Consider the following 25,603-nt stretch of genomic DNA (forward strand, 5'->3'; position numbering starts at 1 on the left):
TGGTCAGCGCAATCAGAAAAGGAGAGATCACTGACAAACTTTCAAACGGTTTACTAAGACAATGATAGGGGAGAAAGAGAATACTTGGGGGGAAAAGCTCATAAGTTTTCCCACCTGTATAATTCAAACTATTTCAATACCTCATACCACATTATTCAAGAAATGAAAGACAAGATTAAAAATGATTTTATGTAGAAATAAAACTGAAAACATCAAAATTTTTTAGCAAAACAGCCTTAGAAATTAATGAGTCCTGTGCTGTTCCTAAGATGGGGAAATGAACCCACAAAGAGCTCATTTTAACTGAGCAGAACTGGCTGAATAAGAACAATATTTTTTCAATAGTAATCCAAATTAGATCTATTATAATTCCATTTAACGGCTCTGATGTGAGAAGACAGGACATGAGGATTCTGCACCATAACCTAAGGAAGAACCAGCATCTCATTTCTGCCTCTGTGAAAGTCCAAGTGACCTATGAGAGGGCAAGTGGAATTTTCCTTTTCTTTGAATCCTTTATCCTTTCACCAACCTACCTACAACTAGTTACATACAATAGAGATATAATTAGAGATACTGAGTGTTAGGATCTATTGTGCAATTACAGATAAAAGCTGCTCAAAACATGACAATTTTTTCATTGGGTGGGGAGTGGAAATCAGAGAAGACAGGACTTCGACAAAAGGCACTGGATAAGATTGTACCTACTAAAACGACAAAATGCCAAAGGCTTAAAGGTATCCAAGCCTTTGAAAGTTAAATAATTTAAAAAAATTTAAACTAGGACCACAAATGTCTGAATCATGGGAAAAATGAACAAGACCACATGTGGGTGCTCAGAAAAAGGTGTGTAGGTGGTCAATAAAATAAATACAATTGTATTTTTAATGAGCATTGATAGATAGCAATGTCTTTTTTTTTTTTTTTTTGCAAAAGCACATAACACACACCGCAACATAATCTATCTTAAGGCAGAAAAAAGTGAAGAAAGAATTGTACCAAAGAACAAGACTGTGACAACAGTCATACACTGTGTCTGCTTCACCTGTTTAGATTTCCTGGGACTCCTTATAATCAAATATACTGGAATTACTGTCAATCTCAAACATAAAAAAGCTAAAAGCCACTATGTCGGCAAAGAAGGAACAAAGAGTGGAGGGAAAAGGAAGTGAAATGAGCCTGGATTCTCTCCAGCATCTAGGGATGGGATTTACATGCAGATGCGTGAATAGACAGACTAGAAACGAAAGCAACCAAAGACTGAAGGGCAGCCCTAAGAGAACGTTAGCGTAACTGATACTAAATATTACTAATACTTATTTCGAATTCTCTATTTCAAGGTATTTAAATCAAATTCAACATTTACCTTGCTATAGTATCAGACATTTTCACCATGAAACAACATAATGAGCAATTATTAGATGCACAACATTTATGTGTTCATTCGGGAAATATTTTCTAAGCACCTAATATATCCCAGCAACTATGATAGGGACTGAGTATACACAGGTAAAGGCAACAGAGAATATAATATCCCTGTGCCCATGAAACTTACAGTCTAGTAGTCTAATAGGGGAGAGATATAAAACAATTAACACTCACCTAAAAGTACTATGAAGAGAAAAAAAAATAACCGTGGAAAGATAAATTTGATTTGGGGATGAGGGTTTGCAAAAAAGCCATTTTAAAGATGTGACATTTAAGCTCATACCTGATAGATAAGTAGGAATTAACCAAGGGGTATATGCAGGGAGGGAGAGGCATTCCATGCAGAAGGAATAGCATTTGCAAAGGTCCTGAGGTAGGAAAGGGCTTGCCATATTTGAAGAGCTGAAAAATTGCTAGTATAGCACGAGCCCAGAGATGAGAGACAGAGAATAGTCAGATGCGCAGGAGGTTGTAGGCCACGTTAAAAAGTTTGGACTTTATTCTAAGCAGCTTGTAGGTTGTGTTAAGAAGTGTGGACTTATTCTACCATATGAAGCCACTGAATAATAGTTTTGAGAAGATCAGAGGCCTGATTCAAAATCTGACTCTTTTTGCACAGTGCTGGACACTATTTGGCCTATGAAAATATGTGAGACATGGTTCTTGCTTTTAAAGGCCATCTAATTTAGGTCAGACATGAATACTGATAACTAAAATACAAGTGTATATGTTTTGAAAATGGCTGAAGGTCATTTCAAATTTCATGCTCATGGGATTTTGTTGTTTTTCCAAATTCCATTTTTTCCTTGACAAACAACTCTGGGCACTCAGGTTTATATCACTTACTATATGTGTTATTAAATCTCATGTTCAGTTTTCTAAATTCTTTTCAATTATAGTATGAAGGCAACACAGCATAGTGTCTAATGCAGGTTCTCAAATCAGCCAGATCTAGATCTGAACCCAGCCTTGTATGATTTAGCTATGTGTCCTCGGACAAGTCTCATTCTGGACAAGACATTCTGTGCCTCAGTAATCATTTGTAAAATGGTGATAAGTTTAACCTTAACTCTTAAGGTTGCTGTGAAGAGTGAATGAGATAATTCTGGTAAAATGTCTAGATCATCACAGGTTCTCAATATTTTTCTAAATAAATAAATATTTAATTTATTTAAATTATTATTTGCTTCTCATGCCAATTAACTTCCACTAAAACTCCAGAGGTTGGTGATTGTATTTATCTATAAGACTGCCCAGTTAAAATGTGCTTTATCCATCTCAAAGGAAATGACGACTGCAGAACACACAAATTTTGACAATGGAGGTTGATGTAACAGGAATCTCATCCTGAGGTACGCAGTTCACGCAGGAGTACGCACGACGGCAGCAGCACTAGCACGTAAGACAGGAACTGTTACAGACACTAGACTTTTGAACTTCTAGTTTTCAACACTACTGTGAAAAAATAACATAAAACATGATGGGAAACGCAATTATGTAAACGGTTAGAATTCTCTTGCAAGGCTGATAAAAGCAAGACTTTCAATAAAGCATGTGATATTCATTTTCAGCTGATGAAACAGGCAATAAAAGTAACCAGCGTTAAAGATGGTCAGTAGATAGCTTTTCAAGTTAATGTTTCCCTGAGTTTAAAAAATGGGCATAGAGGGATAATCTTGAGACATAAGTATTTTTCAAAAAGTTCGGGATTTTCAGTAGCTTAAAATCGATAGTAAAATAGGATGCCAAATATGCAGTTGTATAATTAGTGTCATGGAGTAAGACAATCCACTTAACACACAGGTGACTCATGAGCCAAATTAATGATTAATAAAGTAAGTGCACCTGGAATTAGAAATGACATTTAAGGGCTGGCCCCGTGGCTTAGCGGTTGAATGCGGGCACTCCACTACTGGTGGCCCAGGTTCGGATCCCGGGCGCGCGCCGACGCACCGCTTCTCTGGCCAGGCTGGGGCCGCGTCCCACATGCAGCAACTAGAAGGATGTGCAACTATGACATACAACTGTCTGCTGGGGCTTTGGGCGGAAAAAAAAAAAAAGGAGGAGGATTGGCAATAGATGTTGGCTCTGAGCCGGTCTTCCTCAGCAAAAAGAGGAGGATTAGCATGGATGTTAGCTCAAGGCTGATCTTCCTCACAGAAAAAAAAAAAAAAAGAAAAAGAAATGACATTTAAAAAACTAATATATTATGCCCTCTCCTCCCAACACGATACAAAGCCAAAATGGTTCTCAATGTAAATGTTTTACTTTTGGAAACACTAACAAAATATTTGAATCATAGCTGCATAACACTGGAACACTGGGTAAATCATGAACAGTCATGTAGGGAAACAGTTCTAGCGATTTGTAAAGCATTTAGCAATGATGCTTATCATGTTTTATGGTATTTAGATCATTTCTGAATGAAAAGTACAATAGCTACTCTCCAATCTCTAGACAAGCAATGTAAAACTCCATTGTGTGCAAGGCTCTTACCACTAACAAGGCACTATCATCAGTGTGCTGAGACCTTCTGGATGGGAAGGGACACTGGAGAGGTGGAGAAAAATGAAGCAATGTCAAAAACAAACTACACACACACGTGACGTATTTCACAAATACACAAGCAGAGACATATTAAGACATACTTGTGAAGATGCTGACATATAGGACCACATTCACAATCATTTAGAATTCATGCACTATAACAGCTAGTAAGTTGATTCTGAGTAATGATTTTTCTCCCAAAGAGCTTAAACAACTTCAAATATGATCTTATTCCCTAAAGACTTTCTAAAGCAAGGAGGGAACAGGGATTATTTTCTGTTCACAAAAGAGAAAGCTGAAGTATCTAATACATGTAGCAATAACACAAAGAATTTGTGGTCAGTGAGCCAGTGACAAATTAAAAATAAACCCAAGAGTCATGATTTCTAGTCTAGGCATTTCTTCACTACCTTTCTCAGACAAAACAAGAGCACAGTTGGAAATTTTAAAACTATACATCTTGGGGCCGGCCCAGTAGCATAGCGGTTAAGTTTGCACACTCTGCTTCGGCGGCCTGGGGTTTGCCGGTTCAGATCCTGGTTGCGAACCTACTCACTGCTCATCAAGCCATGCTGAGGCAGCGTCCCACATAGAGCAACTAGAAGGATGTCCAACTATGACATACAACTATCTACTGGGGCTTTGGGAAGAAAAAGGGAAAAAAGGAGGAAGATTGGCTACAGATGTTAGCTCAGGACGAATCTTCCTCAAAAAAACCCACAAAACTATACATGTTATTTTTCTGAGACGCTTTAGTGTTTAGATAATAAATTAATCTAGCATGACCATCAAGAAAGAAATGTTGTGGTTAAAAAGGAAGAGTATATTAATTCATCAAACTTTGGTTGTCAATGTTTGTACAGAATTATTACCATGTGAAGAAAAGGCAACTGAGAATGCTTGAGTGAATCTCTCTCGTATTATACCAATGCATAAGTTCTCATATAAATAAACAAAAAGTAGTTATTATACGTCCAATAAGATTAAAAAAAAAAACCCTTATAATGGATAATTTAAAACATTTCATACAATACATTTTACCATTCCAGAAACACTTGTGCTTTTTAAAGACACCGTGTTGAAAATCGATGCTTGTAAAGCCCCGTGTGTTAGGTTTTCAAATAACTTATGTTACAAAAAGCGAAGTCAAAATTCACATGAAATAATGCCCTTATGCATTTTTCCAGGAAGTAATGATCATAAATTGAAAAAATGAGAAGGCAAAGACAAAGGAAAATGGCTAACTTGAGAAAGCCAACTACAATAAAATATTCATTTAGTAAGCTTCATTTTAACAGATCAAAACGGGTGTGTAACTTTTAAAAAGGTTAAGCAATTAATTTTACGTGTTAACTTGTAATGCAAATGTACTACTTAATATTATAAAACTAATGTGTACAAAGTATAATCAATAACATACATACTTAGGAAATAAGCATTGAAGCTGAAATACTTTGTAGGGTCTTTGTTGTTGTAAAATACTGAGACCATTCACCCGTGCCAAACACAGCTCTCAAGACAATCTCACATTACACAGTATGCTTCGAGAATGGACGGGGGAGATGATACCTCTGGTGGGATGGGTAAGGGAAATAAATAATTTCCAGCTGCATGTGTATAGATTTAAAAACCCCCCATCTAGAGACTCTGATAAACTCCCTGGCCTGTGTCTTCTTCTCCCTAATAAGTAGAACTTTGTAAGGAGAAAAAAGAAAATGGCAATATTTTGGTCACTGAAAACACATGATAATCACATGCAAAACACTTCATTTCCATTGCAATAAGAAAAAATTCCAAAGTGAAGGTGATTACATAGACTTACCTCACCGTCTAAGAGGGGTGGTTGCTTTTGTGGACTTTGTGATACTTTTTGCTATACAAGCCCCACCCCCCCAAAAAAGAGAAGTTGGTTAGAATCTGGAACACTGGAAATGATAAATTCTATTTTCTAAAATAATTACATTAATTTCTGTATCTCTTGTGCATAGCACTTTTCTAGATTTTTAGATGTTGCACTTTCCCTTAAATAGTTTACAATTAAAATGAGAAAAAGCAATAAACTGACAAGCAGTATTTTTGTATATCTATACGTATCTAGAAATAAAAATTTTAAAAACTATGTTTCTTATATGTACATGCATACAAACACACTCACAATCAGCAGTGATTTCTCACTATATTCTCTCAATGAAATCATTCTCTCCCTCTCTAATGGCTTCAAATATCACCCTAATGCTGATAGCTTTAGCTCTCTTCTATCAGCCAAATTTCAACTGCCTGTGGAAACTCTCTACTTGTAAACCCCACTCTCACCTCATGGTCAACATATCCAAAACCAAACTCACAATTTTCCATACTAACTGGCTCTTTTCCCAAATTTCTGTTATTATGTCAAATAACATTGTAACAACTGTATTTTACAGTGTCAGTGTTTTACAATGTGTTCTTATACACGTATCTCAAGTGTGTACTTCTTTTCTTACTCTGTGAAATAAACAAATATCATAATCGTACTCAAAGATGAGAAAATTGAGGATAAGAGAGGTTATATGATATGTGCAAGGTCACAAAGCTGGCAAATAGCATAAGTGAGATTTGCACCTATGTCTTTTGACTCCAAATCCTACATTCTTTTCACAATGCTAGATTCCCATTAAAAGTATTCTTTTAGCCTCAAAAGCTTGCCTTAGGACTTTATTTTTTTTCACTCATCTTCAATGATTTATTCAACACTCACTACACATCTATGTACAAGACATAATGATGCTTCTCTTGAAATCTCTCTTATAGCTACTTTATAAAATCCATTGTGGTGGTAGGGGGTGCAGCACTCACCATACTAGTACAAGTATTGGGTGCATCCATAATAATTCAAAAATAGCTAATATTTAATAGTTAAATATTACACATATAAGGAAACTAAAGGCACAGAATGGTTCAGTAACTTTCCAAAAGTCAAGCACATGCTGAGTAGCAAAGCTGGATTCAAATTCAGATATTTCTGATTCTAAGCTCTTACTACTATGCAACACTGCCTCTCCTTAGGAACCTTAGAAATCATCTACATTTACGCCTTCATTTTGCACCCTAGTCTAATTACTGCAATTACTCTCTATTTCATTTTCCTCATCTTTCTTTCTAACATATGCTAACATGAGATTAGTTTTTCAGAGGTATCTTTCCTCTCATGTTTTTCATCTGCTTAAGAACTTAAAATTGTTCTCTTCTGCCTAATAGATCAAGATCAAACTCTAATTTGACATTTAATCAAGACCATCCTCAACGTGATTATCTCTTATTGGCTACGTGACTTTTACAGAAGGCAAGCTAAATGAGTTAATTTACATAAAATGCATAGAACAGCACTTAGGACACAGTATGTGTTAGCCACTGTTATTTACTGGGAGTCAGTATAGCATTGTGGCCATAGAGTAGGGTCTAGACCCAGGTTGTCCTTTTTTTTTTTTAAAGAAACTGTTCACTTTCTGTCAACCTTATTTCCATTTTCTGTTCAGTCTGTCTTGATTAGGAACCTCGCTCTGCCACTTACTAGCTGAGTATTTAAGCTTAGGCAAATTGTTATCCCCACTGAACATCAGAGATCATCATCATCGGCTTGATACATTTGGAAAAAAAAAGAGAATTTATCATGTGTATGGTACTTAAAGAAGATGGTCTTCGGTTAGAGTTATGAGACACGAGAGAAAGCGTTTAGAGGAAAAGAGTGATTCATTCATTCAATCATTCATTTAACAAATATTTATTAAGCTTTACTATGGGCTAAGAACTGCTAAGATCTAGGGATACGGCCATGAACAAACAAGACAGACATGGTCCCTGTCTTCATGGAGTTTACAGATAAATAGGAAAGACAGATATTAAACAAACAAAAATACAAATAATTATTTAATTACGAAGAAAATCCAAGGTGATTTCAGAAAAAAAAGGCTTGAGTACTATAGGCAAAAAAAATGAACCAGGTTTAGATATACAGGCTGTAAAATGTTAAAAGAAAAAAAAAAGAAGTATTAACAGGCGTTGTTAACTGAGTAGATGTGGAGAGAACAGAAAGGAAAGAATCAAAAACGACTCTGAAGTACTAAGCCTGTGAGCCTCGCAAATTTTTGGTATTCACTACAGTGAGGCAGTTAGAGACAGGTTCAGCTAAAACTAGTTTACATTTGCATGGCACTTGACAGTTTATGCAGCACTTTCATTACCTTATTGCTCTTTATTGATGCACCAAAGACTGAGAAAATGGCAGCTGGATAGTGCACTGATACATCTAATGACAGACTGCTAATTAAGAGGAAGAGACTACAGTACTATCCTAAGAGCAAGATCATCACTTCTGATTGTCCTCAAGCCTATCTGTATGAGGACAATTAATCTAATCACAACTAGGAGACAGTCACACTATTTACTCCAGAGTCCTTACAATGAGAAAACAGAAGTTGATATTTTAATTAAGACAATAAAAACTGACAGCCTCAGCAAAACAAATAAGCACTTACTTCTAAGAAACTTTAGGAATATCATTCAATGAATTCAAAGGACTCACCTTGACAAAGTCCAGGACAGCATCTCTCTGAATCTGCTTGGTCCTTATTTTCTCCTCCTCATACTGTAGAGCAGCAAGCTGTGCCTCTCTCCGGGTGCGCTCCACTAACTGTTCTCTTCTCCGATGAAGTTCCAAGTCTGTATGTGACAACTGAAACAAAAGTATCATTTTGCATATGCAAGCAGGGATAAAGATTAACTTATCCATATTCCTTAGCAATTTAGGGAACTACTGCTGACTCAAGCATCTTTTACTTTGCAGTCACCTTGAACTTCTTTGAATGTGTTTATTGCTAATCTTTCCCCATCTTGGCACTGTACTCTTATATGTACTACAAAGCCATCATGTGGGTAAAGGTTAACTTTCTGTCTGGTGTCTAAAAACAGTTAGCAAGTATCAGGCACACATGTTATAGTAACTTTATGACCAAGGAGACAGGTAATAAAGTTTACAGATATCTGGCAATTAATGGTATTTAAGTATTATAAAAGAGGAAAACCATCTTAGTTTAAAAAAAAATCAAAACTAAAACAGAAAAAAAAAATTTACCTGACTATGACTTGGTGATAGTGCCGGGAGAGAAGATGGCTCAACTGGAACCCTGACCCAAAAAAGAAAAAAAAGAAAAGAAAAACTCTTTGATAAGACAGACAGATACATAAAAGACAAGTGAAATTTTATTGTTAATGTAGCTTTCTATTAACCAATAGACAACCTGTCTTGTCAGCACTGAAAGACTAACTTCATAAACTTGAGCCCAAGTCATTAAATTAAGCTACAGGAACACCTGATGTCCCCAACTCACGTTTCAGGTGATGGTATCACTGATCAAGCTACGGAGAGCTAACAATGGTCTATGTCGGCCAGTGCGACAATATAGTTATTGGAGATCACTTTTCAAACAGCATCATTCTTTATAAACACACGTAACTATTATCTGCTTTACTACCAAGACTGAAACGACACATGTAAATGGAGATCGTTTTATATACAAAGCCATTTTATCAACAGAAATCTGGAACATTACAGAACCTGGTAACTACTTGTAAAGCTCTCCTACTCCCATTTTCAATTGATGAAGCAATTTTAATAACCAAAGATTCTGTTGATTTTTATTTTTAAGAAAGAGATGAAACCTGATTTGATGCTTAAAAAATATAACAGTACAGGCCGCCTGGTGTTATAGAGGTTAAGCTTTTGTGCTCCGCTTCTGGAGGCCTAGGGTTCACAGGTTCAGATCCCAGGAGTGGACCGACGCACCACATGTCAAGCCATGCTGTGGCGGGATCCCATATATAGCAGAGGAAGATGGGCATGGGTGTTAGCCCAGGGCCAATCTTCCTCAGCAACAAGAGGAAGATTGGCATCGGATGTTAGCTCTGGGCTAATCTTCCTCACCAAAAAAAAAGAAGGGCCTGCCCGGTGGTGTAGTGGTTACATTCGCGTGCCCTGCTTCTGGCGGCCTGAGGTTTGTGGGTTCAGATCCCGGGCACGGACCTACACACCACTCATCAAGCCACACTGTGGCAGGTGTTCCACATAAAGTAGAGGAAGATGGGCACGGATGTTAGCCCAGGGCCAATCTTCCTCAGCAAAAAAGAGGAGGATTGGCAACAGGTGTTAGCTCAGGGCTAGTATTCCTCACAAAAATAAAAAATAATAGTAAAACTTGCTTCTCAGTTTTATCAGTGTTAATTCTTATAATTTGGTATTTATCTTTTTCCTAAACTGGATTTAGTGTTTCAGATCTCTGTTACTCATTTCTGTCTCTAAAACTAACAATGTTGGAGCAGTGACCTTTTGACAGTTAGGACCTAAAATTTTAAACTATGATGATTAACCTATCAGGTTGATTTAAATGCATTAAATCAGTGTGTTATTAGGGAAATAAAAACAAATCCCCAAGCTCCAGTAGTTTCTTATTACCTACTACTAATAACACAAATTCTTCAATCTGGCATTCAGGACTCTCGCCCCATTTAATAAACATACCCACCGTGGGATCTTTTCTCTAGCAAGATCGCTTCAGTTATTACATATTAATTCCTCACTTCAAGCCTTTTCCAAAGATCCCAACCTATGGAGATTTTCTTCCTAGAAAAGGTCTTTTTTAGAACCACGGCTTTCTTTAAAATTGGGACTTTTTTCCTTGATGTGCATGTGTAATCAATACTTCCGCATGTATCAACTATGATTTATGTCACTGTTTTGGACAATATTTTTCAGAGGCACATAGAAGCTAACATTCCTTGAGCTCTTACCATGTACTACATACGCCCTGTGAAGCACCTTTTCTCAATTACTCCTCACAGCAATCTTACGGAGTAAGAACTATTATAATCCTCATTCTGTGGTTGAGAAGCTGAGGCATGAAAGTTAAGTAACTTTCCCAAGGTGATACAGCCAGTAAGTTGTGGAGCTGGATTTGAATCTTTATTTTTCTGATTCTACAGGAGTGTGCACTCTCAACTACTAGGTATGCAGCCTATGAGAACTGGGAGGGACCTCAGAAATCCTGGAGTCCAAGTCACTAATTTTACAAATGAGAAAACTGAGGCCCTCGGAGGTTAACTGATAGCTTCTTCCTGGCCGAGCCTGGATTAGAATTCCAGCTCCCTGACTTGTAGTTTGGTGCTTCCTACTACACCACATTTCCCTGCTCTGCAGTGACAGAATCTAGGAAGGAGAAAGGGGAAGAGCACAGAGATTTAAAAGCATATGAGTATACATATAAAAAAAAAATTACCTGAGACGGCAAAAACGAAGCTGTGAAAAGTTAAAGATGGAGGCAAAGAGGAAAGCATGGCATATGAGAGAATAAAAGTGGTAGTGAAGAAGACACTTGAGAACCGACAGTTCCCCCAAGCCAATCCCCAGGTGCTAATGTTGGCCCATTACAGCGCTGTTACTCCTTGGTGTCACGCTACTTCATGTTGTATGACCTTTTCATCTAGGAATATGTTTCTCAATGGGAACATCACTGACACTTCAGATACTTTTTCTGTTGTACAAGATTGCCCTGCATATTATAAGTGGTTTAGCCTTAATGCCTGCAGTAACACCTGCAGTCACTTTGCTATCCAACTCCCACAATACATAAACACATTTTCAAATGTCCCCTAGGGACTGGTGCTGTTTCCTGTTGAGAAACACTGGTCTACCTTATACTTTCCTGAATTTTAAAAATATAACATGTAAGAAAGCAAAAACTTAAGCTACTCTATTGTTTTCTTCCTCTCCACATTGTTTTTCTTATATTTGTTCCAAATCTTTGAAGTATTCATAAAATTCTTTTATTTTTTAAATTTCTAGGCATTAAAAAATAAGTTTTGAAAGAATAGGTTATGTTTATAATTTTTTTAAGGTATAGATTAAATTAGTTAATAACTCCCCTAGACAAGGTTTAAGATAACACTGAAGCTAGGAAAAACTTCCTTACATTTTTACTAATCTTTGCGAACTTTTATCTTAGCACTCCTAGTCAGTACATTCTCAGTCAAAAGTTGTCAAGATAAGAGAAGGCGAGTGGGTTGGTAGGGTAAGATTTTTAACTGGCATATAATCAATAAAGAATGAGACATGAGTGATTCAGGTACCATGTACTAGTCTGGGAGAAGCAACGTGGCGTCGTGGTTAAAAGCACGGACTTTAGAACTAGTTGTGACTGAGTTTGAATACAAGGCCTGTCACTTAACAGTGGGTGACTGTGAATATAAATGGAAAACTCCTAGGTCTGAAAGCACAGGCTCAGATAAGGGAAGATTGTCCTAGTGCTGGCAGAGCAAGAATTTCTAGAAAGAACTAAAAACAGACATTCTGGATTAAGGTTTGGTAGGCAGACTTTTGGCCCCTATGATCTTTGCTGCCTGGTGTCACTCCAGGGAATATGTTACATGTCAAAAAGGACTTTGCAGATGAAATTAAGGTTACTAATTGGTTGACCTTAGAATGGAGAGATTATCCAGGTGGGCCTAATGTAATCATAGGCACCCTTAAAAGCTGAAGAGGGTGGAGGTGGGGATTGCGGGGAGGGGGCAGTGGCAGAAGGTAGTCAAAAGGTACAAATTTCCAGTTATAAGATAAATAAGTACCAGGGATGTATGTACAACATGATGACTATAGTTAACACAGCTGTATGAGATATAGGAAAGCTGTTAACAGAGTAAATCCTAAGAGTTCTCATCACAAGGAGAAATTTTTTTTCTTTTCATTGTATTTATATGTGATGATAGATGTTAACTAAACCTAGTGTGGTAATCATTTCACAATATATGTAAATCAAACCATCATGCTGTACAACTTAAATTTATACAGTGACGTATGTCAATTATTTCTCAATGAAACTGGAAAAAACAGGTTGTAGAGGAAGGGAAGAGAGTTTGTGAGATGCGACAGAAAGGGAAATCAGCGAGATTCAAAATGTGAGAAGGATTTGGCCAGCCGTTGCTGGCTTGAAGAGGGAGGGAGCCATGACCAAGGAATGTGGGTGGACTTGAGAAGCTAAAAATGATACCCAGCTGATAGCCAGCAAGAAAATGTGGATCTCAGTCCTATAACCACATGGCATTGAATTCTGCCAATAACCTGTATGAGCCCGGAAGTGGGTTCTCCCCCAGGGTCTTCAGATAAATTCCAGGACAGCCAACACCTTGACTTCAGCCTTGTAAGACCCTAAGCAGAGAATCAAGGCAAGCCTGCCCAGACTTCTATCCTACAGAACTGTGATATAATAAATGGGTGGGTTTTAAGCTGCTAAATCTGTGGTAATTTGTTACATAAGCATTAGAAAACTAATACATAACGTAACCGAGCCAAAAAAAAGCTAGCTTTCACTTTGAGGGTTTTCTACTAAATCTTGGAGATCTTGAGCTTCACTCCTGATGGATGCAGGAGCTAAGAGGGACAGACGATAAAGCCTAGGTCCACCCAAAGTGGGGAAATGCAATAGGAAACCCTTGTATGAAACTGGAATCTCAAAAGACCACATCTTCAGTATAAGGACACATGGCAATAAAAAGCCTTTCTGAGATAAATTTCAAAGATAAGAAATTTAACTAAATCCCCATGAACTAACTGATAAGACTATAAAAGGCCAAGGTATAAGATTTCTTTTACTATTCTTCCCACATTTTCTTTATCCATCTATACCTTCGGCCCCTAAACAACTTTAATATCCTGTCCAGTATGAGTAAAGAACTATGCAGGATGCTTTCTCCATAGTAAATTCACTGTTGTTTATAAACAGACATATCAAGTCTACCGTTTAAGACTTCATAAAAATAGAGAGGAAGCAAAGAATCAAAGGCTGGGAAGTTTTCAACTATTGTGATACAGTTTATGGCAAGAAACTTTTTGGAATTCAAGTATAAGAAGCATGGCTCTATATGGTGAAGCTAATTTTAGTAATATTCTGTGAGGCACTAAGTGTAGTGAAAAGATCATATTAATTGACATAGGAATGAGGATACATATTGTCTCTGTCTATCTCTCTCTGATCTAGTCAAAAGTTTAAGTAAAAAAAAAATTTTCAGGACTCTTAAAATTTATTTAGCCCTCTTTATGCATAAATCCAGACATATCACCATAAAACCTCATTGCTAACAGGTATCTTCAAATCAAATAATTGTTCTGGTAATGGTTTAGGCAATCTGAATTTAGAATCAATAAACCAATTTTACTTTCTATTACATAAACACAAAGGGACATTGTCGCTCAGCTCTAAATACATGATATCTAAAACACATAGGATCTAAACATCTTCATTATACAAAGATCTGTGCAAAACCAAAATCAGTTCATGCTCTTATTAGTCAGTTTTAGGACAAATTTCAGACCTGTTTTGATGTAAATATCTTCTCATGTCTTCTGTTTTTTGAAACTCCCTCATGGGTACTGGCTTTATTGGTGAACCCTAGGCCAAAAAAGCAGAAATAAATCAATTTAACACTTGTGTCCAGAATACAATGATTATACAGTTCACATTCAACTTGGCATTTAGGGATCCGTATATTACACCAAAAAATATTTTAACAGAATCTTCAAATGTGAATATTGATGTTTAAAAGCATTATAGGCTATATTACTGCTTTGGTAAATACAAAAATATTCATAATGACCATACAGTGATATGTACTAAGTGATAAGATGTTAGAGTTGGAAAGGATCTTAGAGGTCATCTAATATAAACATCCATCTAGAACAGGAATTCCTACCTACCCTATCCTGATTTCACTCAGCCTCTCTTGAATATTTCTAATGATAGAAAGTTCATTGGGCAGATTACATTTCTTTACTTCTTCATCATCACAAATTATTACTTATGTTAGTCATATAAATAGTCCTAGGGATGTTGATGGAATATCAAGATAAAGCAAAAAGTAATTTTTATTTATGGTAAAATATAGTATCAATTAAAAGAGAAATATTACCAGCAATTTAATTTATTTATAAACTATAAGGTAAAGGTCATTTCAAAAAACATTACTGACGAAAATTAAACTAGCTTAAATGATATGGACCACATACTAAAAAATAAAATTATAAATCAAAGGTAGGGGCTTACAGGTTATCATAGCATATATTTTGTCAAATGAGAATCTATAGAAGCAATATAATCTTATTTTAACACCAAAAATAATCATCAAAATGGGTATTCTTGAAGGGAAAAATAAGAAAATAACTTATCTAAAAAAGATACCTAGTCAAATGTAAAACTATTCATAGTCTACCTCCAAGAAACAGGTACATCACACATAACTAGAAAATCTTTGGTGAGTTACTTCAAAGAGCTAAAGCTGACTTCCTTAAAGTCTGGGCATGAGGATCACATAAAATGAGATACAATTCTAGAATCCTGATGAGAGAATAATATTCTAATTTCAGTGAATATGGCTTTTTTAAATAAACAATAATCTCTCCTAGTATGTTAACATCAGTGCCTTATCACCCTGGTTTTACCATACCGCAATTATTTAAAATCATTGCAAGAGGTACATGAAATTTTCACAAAAAAATGAATGTGACATTGGTTTAATTTTTAAAATAAATGTAAGTCATACCCTATTTTATCATAATACCTCTATGTATGTGAGAGGCATTACAATAAAATTAAACAACAGCAGAGTGTTTAAAATCTCACGCAGATTAGTTTTTTAACAACCCATTTTTAGATAGAGTTCAAGAATATAACAAAAAATTTATTCACTGGTTGCGAAACCATCTAAAATAATACTGTTCATCATATTTTTATAGATACCAAATTTTAGAAAGCCTTATGACACAGAATCATATAGACTACCATCCATAATAGGTAGCTGGAATTTAGAAAACAAAATAGCCAACATAATAAAGAAATGGTACTATAATTTTTCACCAGTAGTATAACAGGCATTTTCACTTTCAGTAGAAATACCTCATCTATTCAGCCTAATTAATCATAAAATGATCAAAGAGAAAGACCACAAGAAAAGAAAAAGGATTCCCTTTAAGATTATAATGTGCATTGTTAATTTTAATTTTATTGCAAAGTAGTTGCTCTTTGCTCCATCAGGGATGCTTATAGCCTGAACCACAAGTGGTTGTCTCTGAGCCGCACGACTTTGATTTATATAACTTTATCCAACTTTAAATATAAGAGTGTCTTCTGAACACCAACAAAAAATAGTGTTCAAAGCCTTCTGATAGAAAAACCAAACGGTTTTTTTTAAAGAATGATAATATCACTCCATAACATGTCCCACTTGAAGTGATTATTCCTTATTTCTAAAAGGCTAAATACATCATTCTCCAAAAAGGCCCCAAGCATTTCTCAAATAACCCCCGCTCAGAGCCTGGGACCAACTCCAGACATTAACATCACACACACTGCAGCTGAGCCATTTTATTATGCTGACTAGATATATTGAAGAATGCTATTTCTACTTGAGACCCTTGGGGAATTGGCAGAGATTCTGCAGTGGGATGAATGCTCATTTGTTTTCTAAGGCAACTCAATGCTCCACTATAAGAGACATCCAAGAATTTTAATGGCAAACAATTTATATTCTGTGTGACTTAGCATAAAAGCTCCAGTATAATTAAGCTCATTATAAAAATTCTATAGTTAAGTTTGTATATTGCTCCAAAAGTCAGCAGTTTGGTTCAATTCTTAATTACTGATCAAACTATGATTTACTAGTTAGAAACAATAAAAAAGGAATAAGAACAACAATAAAAAAACATCATATTCCTTTGAATTTTCTTCAAGATGCTCTTAGGACTCTTTATTCCTTCTTTGAAATTTTGAAATCCGTCTTTTTATTTGAAAAATAAGCCTAAACCCTACTTGAGGCTACTGTCTGATTTTTAAAATAAACCTGAAAAATTCAGTAATAAAATTGAACATAAGAAAACAAATAATTACGCCCAAATGAACAACTCACTGATATGACAGAAACTTATACTATCATGAATTGATTTTACTAGAGGATAGCAACATATTTAGGCTTAAATGTGAGTACTACCTCATGAGAGATTCGTCGTTGTTCAATATATGCCATAAACTGTGAACTGAGGCTGTCTGAGTCCAGGCCCTTGGGCTGTCTCACCTCGTCCTCTTCTTCCTCTGCAGTACAGCTGTCAATGTAGTCAATCTGATCCAGATCATGTTCCACTGGCCACACCATACACACACCAGAAAACAATATTAAATTAGATGGCCAACAAAAGACATTAAATTGCATTCTTTCCTTTTCCCTAACATTTTCTATTCTGAAAGTGGGAGGAATGAGAAGTTTGAAATATGTAAGCCTTTATTGTTTGGTCCATGGTCACTCACAAAAATAGGCTCCAAAAAAGTCTTAGTTCTAATTCACCAAAGAATGCAGTAATTGATGGTAATTATTGGAATACAGACCTCTATATTTGTTTTTTCCGTGAATAGCTCTTTACTGTTTTAAACAAGACAGTTTGAGTTTGTGAGACAAAGAGAGGAAGAAAAATTTGTAACGATGTTTAAGTTTTTTTCCCATGTTTTACATTTGGGGCTCAATCACATCTCTTCAAGGAGCTGGGAGGCAGAAAACCTAACACAGTCAACTCAAAAGAAAAGAGAAAGGGTAGGAAGAAACTGAACTTGGAGATAAAGAAACACACACTACTGTTTCCCTTCCTGTAACTGTGGTCCATAATTAGAACAAAGATTTTCCTATTTAGAAAATTATTTTCTAGAGGTCTGCATTGTAGATATTTTGTAGCAGTTTGTGGATGGAAGGAAATCAATTGAGGACTTTTTCTTCTCAAAATGCTTTGAGGTGAGGAGAAGCATATTAAGAAGATAAAGCCACATCATTATTTCTTCTAATAAGTTTGGGAGTGCCCCATTATTTTTAAATTTAAAAAGTAACTATTTTAAAAAGCTAGTTAAAATGGCACACTAGGAAAAATAACTTGCTACTAAGATGGTTTCTCCAGAGATGTATTAAACCCCAGCCATTACTGTATGATGTTCTATAGACTACCCAAAAGTTGTAGTTGCTGGTAATACTGAACTTGGAAAAGTCTACTCCTCAATTTAGTTTTGTGATTCAATGATTTCTAAATAATTCCATAACTGCCATTAATATAAAAATGAATTTTGAGTTATTCAAGTTAAATAATAGGTAAAAGGATAAAAAGTTTATAAGTCTACACCCACATTAGAAACCAGGTACATAAACGCATTTTTTTCAGTGTGATACAACTTGTGTGACTAAATAAATGGTTCATTTTATGACTACTTCCCAAGAAAGCAACATCAGTTTTTCATACTATCTAGACCAGGGCTGTCCCAGAGAAATAGAATGCAAGCCACAAAAGTGAACCACATATGTAATTTTAAAGTATCTAGTAGCCACATTTAAAAAAAAAAAAGTTAAAAGGTGACATTAATTTTAATAATGTAGTTTATTTTATCCAATATATCTAAAATATTACAACATATAATCAATATAAAGTTTTATTGATATTTTACATCCTTTTTTTCATGCAAATCTTCAAAATTCGATGTGTATTTTATATTTATAGTACATCTCAATTCAGAAAAGCCACAATTCAAATGCTCAATAACCACATGTGGCTAGTGGCTACCATACTGGACAGCACAGATCTAAACAGTACTGTTAGTCTGAAATGAACCGATGGGAAAGATATCTCATACGAAAGCAAGATTAAAAAGAAAACTACTGAAATGTGAATGGAATGATAAGTGTGATAAGGAGTAAAAAAGAATATAAGATGATAAGGAAAAAAAAGACAGCAAACCACTTAATTGAAATCATCATTCAGAGATGAAAGCTCTTATATAACATAATGGATTTCTGAAAAATCAAAGTCATTTCTCCCTTACAGCTGGCCCTCAAAATTTGAACATTAGGATTTGGTAATTCAAACTAGAGCAATAGTGAATGGAACGCTAACATCAAGAGTTTGCCTCAGAAGCACAAAGAAGCAGAAGGAGCTCTGCCTGTTAACAAACTATAAAAACAATTACAAACTAACAAACTTTTTTATCAATTTAAATCACAAATTTTTAAATACCAAATTAAGAAAAACTCAGATTCAGATGCCCTTGAAGAGTACAATTCCAGATGAAAGAAAAGGTAAACATCAAGAAATGCCCTGAATTCCCAAAAGAGGTCAAATAATGACCACAGAGAGAATCTTAAAAAAGGAGAATAGCATCGTCATATGCCCCATAATAATGTTTTGGTCAATGATGGACCAAATATATGATGGTGGTCCCATAAGATTAGTACTATATAGCCTAGGTGTTTAGTAGGCTATACCATCTAGGTTCACATAAGTACTGTAGAGGAGGAAGAAATTTCCCCCTAGCCTTGTAGGTTCTTCTGGCTGGTCTAAGAATTAAATTGACATGAAACAGATTAACAGAAAAACAGACAAAAGTTTAATAATATATATACACGGGAGAAACCCGGGGAAACCAAGTAGCTTGCCAAAATGGCTGAAGCCCTCAGCTTAAATACCATCCTCAGCCAAACACAAAAGAAGATGTTGGGGGTGGGGAGAGTCAGGGACTTCAAAGGGAAGGAAGGCAATTCACAGGTACATGAAAAGGAGTAAAACGTCTGGAAAACAAGCGTTTGGCAACACAGAAAGAGAAGAACACAGAGGGGAGCCCAACAAACAGGCTTTTCCAGGCTCCTCCCTAGTCTACTACTTAGTTCATATTCCACTAAGGTGATAGTTTGCTTCCTGAAACAGGTTTATTTGAATTCTTTTAGGCAGTTAAGGGGCAGGTATCTGAGTGTTTTGTCTCTTAATCAGCCTAAAATAATCCTCATGTTAAAGAGACACATTTTGAGGTGGCAAATTTTGTTCCCCTTCCGTACATTCTATGATATTAGCACAACGACGAAATCACCTAATGATGCACTTCTCAAAACATAACCCCATAGTTAAGAGATGTATTACTGTACTTCAAAAGAAGATTGTGGTAAGTCAAGATTAACAAAGATCTATTCCAGGTAAACTGTCTTTAATAAAGTTGCCTTCCAAAATAATAAGAGAGAAACGTATTTTAACTGCAAGCCTGAAAACATAGAGAAATTGAAATTTAATCCCAATGGAAAACAATTTTTTCCAATCATATGAGAAGACGAAATCTTTAAAAGAAGAGTTGAAGAAGCTACAGATACACAAACAAAAGGAGTGGCTGTGAAAGAGACCACTGAAAAAGAGTGATTGGAAAGACTCTGGATGTCATCAAGAATTATGTTTACCTCCACCATTTGTTACTACTAAACTGCCACGATTCTCTTGGTACTGGCTTTCTCTTCGTAGTCTTTGTTCTTTAGTAATTTCTGCTACTCGAAGAGGCAGATCTGAAAACTCATCTGTAGGCTTAAAAAATAGCAGAAATATTTTAAAAAATCATTTCAGATGTTTTTTCATTATTTCAGATCACCATTTCATTTAATATAAACTCATTAAAATTTATATTTAATAAGAAATAGCAAAAAGTTCTGGAGATGCAGTGGTGACAGTTTCTCAACAATGTGAATATACTTAAATGTCACTGAAATGTACACTTAAAAATGGTTAAAATGGTAAATTTTATGTTAGTGTATTTTACCACAATTAAAAAAAATAGAAGGGGTATATATGACCCTATAAATATATATATGTACATGAATTTAAAGTATCTACATATGTTATATGCATGGATACAGCCACAAGTATGTATACACTGACCCCCACACAAATACACAAATGATTCCAAATTACAAACAGGCTGTGGTCTAAAATTGATTTGCTTTGGACTCCCGATGAAACAATGTTATAAAAGGTAGGTTGCCAGTCTTGCTAACAAAAGTTTATTTTATCACTTGCTAACAAAAGCTTATTTAATCATTTAACCCAATTTGTAGCTAAAATATTATACCTTAGTAATTAAAAAAAAGAGAAAACATAATACTACTAGTAATTAAAAGAGAAAAATGATATAACTAGCTAAGGAAGTTACTTATTTATCTTGAGTATGTGGATATTCTTCACTAACGTTCCCATCTCATTACCCATTAGCCTAAAGTCCTGTTTTCTCACCTTCTAGCACCCCTTCTACCACCTCTGCTGAAGCCCCTCAAATTCCAGGCTTCAGTTGTAACTGGCTCAGTTCCCGTTTGGCGTTCCAGGATATAAAACTATTTATACAACGAGGTCACAAACATGTAAAATACACATGGTAAAAAGATGGTAAAGAAACCTAACAGTATTTTTGATGGTAGGACTATGTGGGATTTTTACCCCTCCTTTGGCTTTTCTATATTTTATGTAATGAGAAATTGAATCCAATTAAGATACTTTCCATTTTCACCATCTTATTTTCCCTTAATCATGAGTTATAATGTCCAGAATAGAAGAAATACTTACTTCATTCCCTGACCATCTCTTATCACCACTGTCCACGCTATTGAAACCTGAATCAAGGGCTCCATAAGGGCGACCTGAGTACAGTTCTTCATGGCTGCCAAAGAAACTAGTTGTCATTGCAAAATTTGACATTTTAAAAATTAACATTTGAAATAAATCAGATGCAATTTTACTAATAAACATTTTCATGGCATTTAGGGACTTTATTTAGAAATAAATGGGCACTCTTTTAACTTTCTAGTATGAAAAATTCCAAATTAAAACAAAGTAAATAGTGTAATGAGCTCCCATGTACTCATTACCCAACTTCAAAAACACCAACATTTTGCCATTCTTGTTTCACCTATTCCTCCACCTATTCCCCTGGCCCCCTCACTTGTTTTTATTTTTAAATAGTACTCTTTTTTTAAGGTAAAATTTATCACACATATTGAAATGCACACACCTTAGCTGTGTAATTTTGACAAATGAATACATCTTTGCAACATACACCTCTATCAGGATATAGGACGTTTCTACTTGGCTAGAAAATTCTCACACATCCCTTCTCAGTCAATTCCCCTCATCCTACCACTGTGTGCTCCTAAGAGACAACCACCATTCTAATTTTTCTTTTTTGCCTTAAATTAGTATGGAAGGCAGAATAATGGTCCCCAAAGGCATCTAAGACCTAATCTCTGGAACCTGTAAATATGTTACTTTACATGGCATAGGGGGGTAAAGGTTGCAGATAGAAATCAGGTTGCTAATCAGCTGATCTTAAAATAGATTATCTTGAATTATGTGAATGGACTGAATGTAATCACAAGCGTCCTTAAAAGTGGAAGAGGGAGGCAGAAGAGAAGGTCAGTGTGATGCAAGGCCGGCTTGAAGATGGAGGAAGGGGACTAAGAGCCAAGGAATACAGACAGCCTCTAGAAGCTGAAAAAGGCAAGGAAACGCATCCTACTCAAAGCCTACAGAGAAGAAGACAGCTCTGCCAGCATCTTGATTTTAGCCCAATGACACCAAGATTTAGACTTCAGACCTACAGCACTGTAAGATAATAAATTTGTATTGTTTACATCTCTAAGATTGTGGTAATTTATTACAGCAGTAAAAGAAAAGTAATATAATTAGTTTTAATTATTCTAGAACTCATAAAAATGGAATCAGATGTACTCTTTTTTTACTCAGCATGATGTCAGTGAAATTCTTGATGTTTTTAATACTTTAGAGTAGAACAGATGAATTATATGGTAAGTGTAGGTTTAACTTTCAAAAAAACTGGGGTGAATATTTCTAAATGGATACAAACGTTGAATCACTATATTGCATACCTGAAACTAATATAATACTGTATGTCAATTATACCTCAATTAAATTTTTTAAAAAGTCTTGAATCAACGGAGAAACCTGTCCTAAATGGCAAGTCTAAATAGCTTAAACATGTCATGCCTCTCCGAAGGAATTAGTAATTATAGATCTAATGTATTCCAATCCCTATAATAATCCCTAATTATGCTCACTAAATTAATCTGTCTTCTATAATTTCCATTTTTTCCACAGTTATGTTACTTTATTTGTAGTTGTTTCAGAATGTCCTAGAAATTTATATATATATATATATTTAACTTATATATATATAAATTTCCTTCAACTCTTCATGCACTAGCGAATGAGATTTTGTACCTTCATATCTTTCTCATTGAGGTACAGATTAGTGAAATTGCATTGTGGTTAGCAGTACATTTATTCAAAATGTCAGAAGACCTTGGTTCTAGCTCTGGATCCCTGTACTACCGGGCAGTTCACTTAACCTTTCAGAACCTTGGTTTCTTCAATATGATCTTTAGCGAGACAGGAATGTTAGGATTAAATTGGTTCTAGATCACAGTAGACAGCTAGTAAATATAATACTTAATATTTATATAGGCTTTACGGTCAGCAAAGCACTTTCAGACACAGGTCATTTGATCCCCAGAACTAGTGTTCGAGTACAAACAGGGTAAAGATCACCATAATAAGTCTAGTTACTATCTGTCACTTTACAAAGTTAATTTAATATTACTGACTATACTCCCCATGCTGTACATTACATCTCCTGACTTATTTAGTTTATAACTGGAAGTCTGTACTTCAAGCCTTCTTTTATCTCTTAGCAAACATACATACACATCTCCTCCCACGTTTTTTTGATATGTTTTTAAAGTAATATGATGAGGATTGCTATATTGAAAAAAAATTAGTCCAAGACTAATTAGTCCTCAAGATTAAGGACAGAGTCACAGAGAGAAAAACAGGTTCTGCAATTAGCCCTGCAGCCTCAATTAAAGCTCATTATTCATATAAGTGATGATGCTTTCTCCCCAGTCTCTACAGGCATACCCTCACATACACATACCCAGAAATCGCTATTTTGTCTTACACTCAAATCTCCAAGGCAGCAGTAGCAGTTTAATGTTCCCGCTCTGCTATTTCAGGACAGAAAACCTCTTCCTTAGCAAGGATTACTAACTCCAAGGGAGAAAATCAACTAGTATATATATAAAATAAAAGCTACTTTCATTTGCTATACATCTTTTAAGAGTACAGCAGAACACTCTTAATGAAAATTTTAAATAGGAAAAACAAAACTTTCTTCAATAAATAAGAAACAAGATTTCTATATTACAAGCAATTGACTGAGGTAGAAGGAAAAAGAAATAAAGAAAGAGAAGGAGATAATGAATGAAGGAAATAAAAAATTATTGGCAATAATGGTCCAGGTCCCCTCATATGCTCCTCACTGCCAAAATCCTTCCTCCAAGAGGGGCCTAGATCTCCCACACAGTGTGTCAGACCCACTCCCTACCATATGTCAAAACCTTTGATGTCCTCCTTCACATCACATACCTGCTTTCAGTCCTCTCAGAGTTAAAAGTCTTAGGACTGAGGATGTTCTTGGTAGGAATCTTTTATGGGTATGTATGATTTCGGTTAACTTCTCCTTGTATATTTGTGTAAATATACTAAAACCTGTATTATTGTATGCTTAAACAACCAGGTTAGAGCTGGTGTTTTAAATATCCCTCAAAGTGTCTATGCAAATCTTCAACCTAACAGTCAGACCAAAAAATCCAGAATGCCATTGCAAAGTTGTTTCTGATGACTTTAAGCAGAGGAAAGCTAGGAGGGAAATAACATTTGTGTGACCAAACTGACTGTTCATTCATTCAATAAATACTTGTTGAGCATCTACCGTGTACGCCAAACACACAGCTAAGCTAGGAATGTGGTGATGGAGAAGAAAGGCGTGGTCTGTGGCAAAGGGCAGAAATAGATGCCTTTGGAGTAACACTTAATTTCCCTGAGAAATTGTGTTCTGCATAAATAAAATTTTCAGATTGCTTGAGATTATCCCTTTATAATACCATAAACACTTAAGTATTTAATTCTAATAATTTCTGATGCAAAAAATTTAAACTGTAATGCATATTCCCCTTTACTGGAAATGATATACCTTAGCATTTTAATGAGCATCAATCATCGTACAGTGCTAAAATATAGTAATAACAAAATATTACTGAAATATGGACGGTTCTTTGCATATATGCTAAATGGTGTCAAACTGCTGTTTTTAGAGCTTCACTGCTTTAAATATATCTTATTTAAATATCTTGTTAAAATTATGAAATATACCATATAGATAAAAAAGAATATTTATAAGACACAGCTTTTAAAACATGATGAGACATTATTACCTTTAAAGCCCCTTATGCCTCTTGCACACTGAATCTTCTTTCCATACAAACTTGAATTTTTTGTTTAATACGCGTTTGTTTTTTACTGTTTTATTTTTTCCTCCAAATTACTTTTTGTACTTTCAATATGTCTGCTTTTAGAAACTCTACCAAACTAGAAATTGGTTAATCTGTTTTAGATTAGGATACTGAGAAGCAAGCTCACTGGGACTCTGCTTTAATGTAAAATGTGACAGGTTCTAAGAGAATGCCTGAGGGGTTCTCTTTCGAGTCAAGTCTATAAGCATTACTGCACCTTCACTGAGACAGCTATTTTGCCTGTTTAAAGGCCTTCTGATTTTAATTCTTGCTCCTTAAGATTGTTCTGGATGGTTGGGAATGCCAAGTGGATGACCTTATAAGTCAGGTGTTATATACCTGAGGGATTCACAGACTG

At 35.4% G+C, this 25,603-nt stretch overlaps 1 protein-coding gene across 12 annotated transcripts in view; it reads right to left on the reverse strand.

The window, feature by feature from the left end:
- LRCH3 (leucine rich repeats and calponin homology domain containing 3) overlaps nt 1–25,603 on the reverse strand; it is a 104,215-nt gene that overhangs the window by 23,342 nt on the left and 55,270 nt on the right. For 8 of the 12 annotated variants that reach the window (XM_087439745.1, XM_004424516.3, XM_087439748.1 and 5 more), the window contains exons 7-14: nt 21,446–21,539; nt 20,296–20,416; nt 17,038–17,186; nt 14,371–14,447; nt 9,086–9,137; nt 8,537–8,686; nt 5,798–5,848; nt 3,925–3,978 (exon numbers count right to left, since the gene is read on the reverse strand). In XM_087439745.1, coding sequence (XP_087295871.1) covers nt 3,925–3,978; nt 5,798–5,848; nt 8,537–8,686; nt 9,086–9,137; nt 14,371–14,447; nt 17,038–17,186; nt 20,296–20,416; nt 21,446–21,539 — 748 coding nt within the window. The remainder of the gene's footprint in view (nt 1–3,924; nt 3,979–5,797; nt 5,849–8,536; nt 8,687–9,085; nt 9,138–14,370; nt 14,448–17,037; nt 17,187–20,295; nt 20,417–21,445; nt 21,540–25,603) is intronic. The other 4 variants (XM_014783037.2, XM_087439744.1, XM_014783040.2 and 1 more) reach the window with 2 other exon arrangements.

The sequence above is a fragment of the Ceratotherium simum genome, chromosome 15 (genome assembly GCF_057802395.1).
Source record: "Ceratotherium simum simum isolate JZ-2026a chromosome 15, ASM5780239v1, whole genome shotgun sequence".
NCBI classification, from domain to species: Eukaryota; Metazoa; Chordata; class Mammalia; order Perissodactyla; family Rhinocerotidae; genus Ceratotherium; species Ceratotherium simum.